The sequence below is a fragment of the Zymoseptoria tritici genome, chromosome 7 (assembly GCF_000219625.1).
Source record: "Zymoseptoria tritici IPO323 chromosome 7, whole genome shotgun sequence".
NCBI classification, from domain to species: domain Eukaryota; kingdom Fungi; phylum Ascomycota; class Dothideomycetes; order Mycosphaerellales; family Mycosphaerellaceae; genus Zymoseptoria; species Zymoseptoria tritici.
In genome coordinates this window covers 1,502,138-1,508,344 of record NC_018212.1, presented here as the reverse complement: position 1 = coordinate 1,508,344, position 6,207 = coordinate 1,502,138, and the positions used below count along the sequence as shown (strand labels likewise).

At 54.4% G+C, this 6,207-nt stretch overlaps 2 protein-coding genes across 2 annotated transcripts; both read right to left on the bottom strand.

Annotated features, from left to right (window-relative positions):
* Window positions 1-1,243, bottom strand: MYCGRDRAFT_74152 (uncharacterized protein; the record flags this gene model as incomplete). The annotated part of the gene is made up of 2 exons (XM_003850709.1): window positions 1-399; window positions 452-1,243. The coding sequence occupies 2 exons, from the start codon at window positions 1,210-1,212 to the stop codon at window positions 54-56; spliced, it is 1,107 nt and encodes a 368-aa protein (XP_003850757.1).
* A 1,648-nt stretch (window positions 1,244-2,891) lies between these two features.
* Window positions 2,892-6,074, bottom strand: MYCGRDRAFT_94575 (uncharacterized protein; the record flags this gene model as incomplete). Its single annotated transcript, XM_003850708.1, has 1 exon — window positions 2,892-6,074. The coding sequence occupies one exon, from the start codon at window positions 6,072-6,074 to the stop codon at window positions 2,892-2,894; it is 3,183 nt and encodes a 1,060-aa protein (XP_003850756.1).
* Window positions 6,075-6,207: the final 133 nt, after the last annotated feature.

Below are 6,207 nucleotides of genomic sequence, written 5' to 3'. Positions count from 1 at the left end.
GGGAAGTCAAGAGGAATGTCATTTCTGGAAGAATGGAGGCTCTGGACTCGGTTTCAAAGATCTACCATAGAAGCAGGAGTCGTTCGTACATACTCCGTTTCGACTCTGAAGTACACCCACATCCACCGCCGTAGTAGTTCGAGGATCTCAAGCAAGAATACTCCGCCTTCTAGACCATCCAATTTCACCACATGCAGCGACAGCTTCATCGACCAGGCAAAGCGTAGAATGATGTCAACTCCGATGACAATGTAGTAGATGAGCGGCTGGCGGAACACTCTCTGCTGGCGTAGACCGTAAGGAGATTTGTGGCGGTATCGTGAAAGGAATGTGAGATCCCAATCCATGGACACATCCCACCAAAAGCTGTAGAGTGAGTTGACAATCGCTGCCAGTCTCCTGCAAAGTTGTCAGTCAATGCTGTCATATGGGTGTATGCTCAACGGCTTACCAGAAGACGATCCACGTCGGGTTCTTGCGAGTCATCGAGCTCAGCGCGATGACTGGAAATGCGGTTGCGTACTTGGCAGCGTTGGCCCATTGCCCTTCCTTTAAACATTGCCTGAGACGTATCGCGAACGGCCACGCGATGGCCAATGGAACGATGAACTCATGCCCACAAAGTCGATCCGGCTTATTCGTCGTGCCCGAACCTTTGAGGAACAAGCACAAGACAACGAAGATCTCCGAGATTGGCTTGGAGTAGGATGTAAGAGCGTCCGCGAGAAGCACGTCGCCAAACTTGTCTCCCTTTTGACTCGCAATCCCTCCGATTGCAACTCTGCGCAGCCCAGAGAAGAGCCTCGATATGCCGTGAGAGCTGTTACTCCCAAAGATGGGTCGCAGAAAGGGATATCTCGGCAGCAGGAACGCCGCGAGCATGATAAAGAACAGCAGATTTGGTATCCAGTCGTATGCGACCACCAGATCCGTATCGGTGCCTGTCAACATCCAGAATATCACAATGGCTCCGACCCAAAGACCAGTCAAGAATCCAGCGAGTCGATAAGCGGAGACGTGTAGCGGAGGCTCGTTTTCTGTGGGCCGAGCAGGGTACCGAATCAGGGTGAAGATGTCGATGTTTAGAACGTGGAAACCGTGAAGATTTAGTGCCCAGAGCCAGAATCCCAGAATCACCTCGAACTCCAGCCGGAAAGGAAGTGGAAGCACCCGGCTGAAGGCATCGGGCCCTTCTGCCGGGTCTGCAACCATGTTTGAAGAAATGAACGTGGGTTGAAGTGGGTGTACAGAAGAAGTCGAAGAGGATTGTCGTTGGGAAGGGTCGAGCGACTTGCGGCAGGGAGATGGCGGCGGAGACTCCCGCCTCTGCAACGCCCCAATGTGGATTGATGAGACCTTTACTTCGCGGTCAATGAACGCCCGACTTGCGAGTATTCTCAAGGACAGACATTGCTTCAATACCAAGGCCTATCCTCAACGACACACGAAGCAAACATTCGCTGTGGAAGGACCTTCCTAACTGCAGACCTGCGAAGTCCTTCCTGTCACGCACAGACCACTTCCAGAGAGGCTACTTCACTGCTGCCTTTGACTCCATCAGTATCCTTTCACACTCCACACTCTTCCCGACAGCTCACAACATGTTGCAAAGTCTTCTCGCCCGCCAGCGAGTCCTCTCTCGCCAGGCGACCCGCTCATACTCAACACCAATACCATCACCACAGGCCACGGAGAAGCCGAATCCTCACCGGGAGTTCTACCGAGGAGGATTGGGCAGAGCTGTAGCCTTCAACTTTCTCATCGCCATGACGACTTTCCAAGCACTGTACTGGTCATGGTTGAAATTGGAGAGCATCGAGGTCAAGAAGGAGAAGGGCGAGGAAGTTCAGGCACTGGAGGGAGAACTCAAGACTCTGGTCGGCAGGGACGGGAAGAAATGAATGCGGACAACCAAATGAGGAGAACACATGCTTTGGTTCGCCGTCTCCATTCTGAAGGCCAGGTCTGCATCGACAACTACGCTGTCATGGAGCCGACGATAGTATTGTCCGAAAGGTGTATATTCTACGTACGATGAGGTATGCACGAAAGCATGCTCCAGGAACGAAGTCAACACTATCACGCCTCGAGAATTTCGTAATCTCGCCATGCCAGGGCTTGGGTACTCCTGCCGAATCGAAGACTTCGGCCGAACGGAACAACTATGGCCGCAGCTTCAGTGGTGGAGGATGTCAACATATACGTCGACACCATGCCCTTCCTCTTCGGTTGCGAGCAGCATGGACGATTCATCCACAACAAGCGGTTGTCAATTCTGAGGCACTTAAAGAATACACAGAGCGACGAGCAGGCATGGTCTCCCACCGAACACCACTGCTGCGAAACGCCGAAGAGCCTACTGCCTTATCGAAAACGTACAAGCAGTCGTCGACACGAGGCGAGTACATATACAGAAACAGTGTGGAGTCTGGCGGCGTGTTCAAAATCTTCATCAATCGGATCACTTGTCACTCACTTGCGCCGTGCTCGAAAAATTCCTGACCTCAAGATTAATCGCCATGCTGTTCCGTTACACTCTCGTCTCGCCCCGTCTCACGATCGTGATCTCCGATCAAACGCATCATAATATGGTGCCATGGGTCTGCTGGCAATCACGATTCGAAACGGATTTTCAATTTCTACTAAGGACTATCTTCTCGCTTCTTGAAGAACAGCAACTCCAATCAAGAAAATCGTCCCAATGACATGACTTTTGATCGACTCGCCGTGTCGCCAGCCAAGCAAACAGAAAGGCAACTTGACTTGTCCTCTGCCTTGTTTGAAGCATGACTGAGAAGTCCCCATTGTCATGCCAACTTTTCCGAGCACGACGCTCCAAGCCCAATGCATTGCTGAATTTCAAAATGCACTCAATTCTGCCTGGCTCGGAATCAAGCCTTTGTTTTGACAGCGAACGCCTGCTTCTTCTTCTTCGTCGCCTTCTGCATCGCCTGTTCGAACGCCTGTGATTTCTGGCCAACTATGACGATCTTCTGGGCCGTGCCGAGGATATCAGTCGGGTCGATATGCTCGCACAATTTGAACAAAGTGTTCGCCACTTCCTTCTCGCTCGGCACCTTTGGCTGGCTTTCGCTTGCATCCAATTCCGAAGCAAGCTTGTCATCCTCAGGGACGTGGTCGGCCGCCATCGTTTTCTTGCCGTCTTTCTTGGAGCCGTCCAAATGCTCCGCGGAGTTGTCAGCGCCTTGATCGGGCGAAGCATTCTTGCCGTGGTTCTCCTCTTCTACCTGCGTGGCCTCGCTCATGTGGCCGATATTCTGCACATCTGCGTTAACAGATTCAAGAGTACTGCCCAAGCGTAAACACATCTGGGCCATGAACTTCTCCAGCGCTTTCCGCTCGTTGATTGCCTCCTCGGTCTCATCTCCTCCGGGCACATGAGGCACGGGACCGCTGCCTGGAGATGCGTTGGTATCAACCGGCGCTTGCTTCTCATCTTCGTTCCGGGCTCTCTCCTTGCTGGCGGTGGTTTCGATGACCACATTCATTTTGTTACGACGCTTCTTGCCTTTCTTGCCTGGGCCGGGAGTCTTGGAAGGGGCGCCCTTTCCGCCAATTAACCCGGTCAACTTTCCCATCGTCACCCAGGTCTGGACGTCTTCATCATCCGACTCGCTCTCGACGGTCTTGTCGAGCTCGTTGAGGATAGGGTTCTCGGCAATCATGGCCTCCTTCTTGGCGATGTTGGCCAGCTTCATCTTGCGCTTGTCCGAGATCTGCCCCTGCTTCAGAGATTCGTCGGCATCGCCCTTGTCGGCCTCGTGAGCATACATGATGGGCCTACGCGACATCGCGAGGGCCACAGCCTCCTTCATGCGACGCTGGAGCAATTCTTGGTCGTGTTCGTTGCCTCCGTTGGTTCCAGCGTCCTCGGCCTCGTGCGCTGGCGTGACCGGCATGTGCTGCACGAACGCGCCCTTGGCCTTGGTCATCGGCATTTTCACTGCCACACTGCCTGACTGATCCTCTGCGCCAAAGCCCACGCCATGCGCTTCGGCCGAGAGATCACCCTCCGTGTCCTGCGCCGGCAAACCCAAGGTATCTTCGATCGTACCGCTGTCGGGCTCGAGCGTCTTTCCGATCGGATCGGGGAGGTAGAAACACTTCAAATCGCCCTTGGCGTCCGTCTGAGGACGTCCGTGGAGTTTGTTGAATTTCAGCCACGCCACTTTGGATTCCGCAAGCGACGCGAACTCGAACGTCACCGTGATATATTTATCCCCGCTGACGGCAATGGACTTCTTCAAGGGGAGCTTGTGCCTTCGGCCGTCGATGGGTGTCATCGACAATTCGAGCTCCATTGCCTGCATCACTTCGGATCCGAACTCCTCACGTCCATCGGTCTCGAAGCAGACCCCAACCACCCGCGTAGCACCATGGTGATTAATATCGTACTGGATTTCCCGACTGATTGCAGTGTCGGCACCTCGCACACGAGTGAGCTGTGTTCGGATGAAATCTTCCGACTTGCTGCACCAGTGTTCCGGACGCATACCGTAGGCACAGAGCAAGGCGGCCTTGCTCGTGGTAAACACCAAGAGCACAGTGTTTCGCTCGCATGGCGACTTGAATCGCATCTTGGAGGTCTCAATGTAGTTGGCTGAAAACAGAACCGCGTTCTGGTCCGGGACCCAGAGCTGCTCGAGGACCTCGTGGAGTGTCATCGTGGGTGGGACATTGCTCACGCAGACCATGCGCGAAGCCCGCCTAAGGCATGCGGGATCAGAAAAATGATCACTGACGGGACTGAGCGCAGCTTCGGAGAGGCTGATCTTATCGCAACCAACTGTCACACTCGAGTGTATTTCCGCCAGGCTCGGGGTATCCTCACCTGCCACCTCTGCAGAGGGCGCACTGTTTTTCGAGAGCCTCGCGGCCTGCTGTGCCACGAATGAAGGACGGACGTATCGCTCATAATACCATCGCCATGAGGTCGCACTGTGGCGTGGGTTGTTGTTCGCGAATGAGCGCCAGTACTCGAACTTGTCCTCATCCGCCACGTCTTCCGCGAATATCGCAACTCCAGCCACGCGGTTGAAGTCGACCTGCGTGTATGCATTTTCCTGGTTCATCTGAGACGAATCCTCGCGGTTGTGTCCGAGGCTTTGTGGCATAGGAATGAACGTCTCGCTGCCATCGGGATTGAAGATGACGTGCCCGATGCGAGTATCGGATTGCGTGGTCGACGATTCCTCGCCCACGACTGTGCGGAGCTTGTTCTGATGAAGATTGGCGGCACCGATGCCGATCTCGGTCGACGAAGAAGTGTGGCTGCCCGGCGATTCATGTTTCTTGACGTTCGCCGTGAGCTTCGGAGTATCGTTCAAGCCCAGTATATCATTCTCGTCTTCATCCAGGATGTGTTTGATGTCGGCTTCCGATTCGCGCTGTTGAGTCAGGAGTTCGTCGGAATACTCATCGGAGATCGGAGGGGGAGGTGGAGGTGGTGAGGGGTATGATGGTGGCGGTGGTGGTGTAGTGGAAGATCTGGCTCGAATGGTCCCAACGATACGGACGTCCTCCAGGAGCTCACTCACTTTGAGCATGGTCTTCATCCGAGCGCTCTCGTCTTGCACTTGTTGCAGTTGGGTTTTGAAGTGAGCGCTCTCGTCTTGCTCGAGTTGCAGTTCGCGCCTGAGCTGGACGATCTGCTCTGCCTGGTCTTTCACGGCACTGCTGCCGATCTTCTCGGTCAGTTCTTTGTTGGCAGACAAGGCTTCGTTCAAGAGGTCCTTCGTTCTAGCCAGCTCGTCTCGCGCGCCGCTGTAGAGCTTACTCAAATCGCGCTGCAGGGACATGCCGCGATCAAAGTTCTTTTGGAGTGTGTTGTTGGCCTCGCGCAACTCGTCGTAGTCCTTGCGTTTGGCCTCAAGGTCATCGTGTGCGTCCTCAAGGTCATTGCGTGTGGACTGAAGTTCATGGCGTGTGGCGTCGATTCGATCATGGAGGGCTTCGATCGCATCGTAGTTGTTGCATGCGGCCTCGATCTCATCCAAGAGGGAATGAGTCCCATCGAGCTTGTCTCGCAACTGCTGGGCGGCGTTCGGCGCCATGGTGAAGGCCAGCAATGGTACTGCTGGTCATGCAACGTCGGTGGTGTTGGTGTGTGATGGACGAAGTTGAGGTTGGTGATCAGGAAGGGTGGAAGAATCGACAGTCGTCGATCACGAAGTTCTGCGGCTGCAG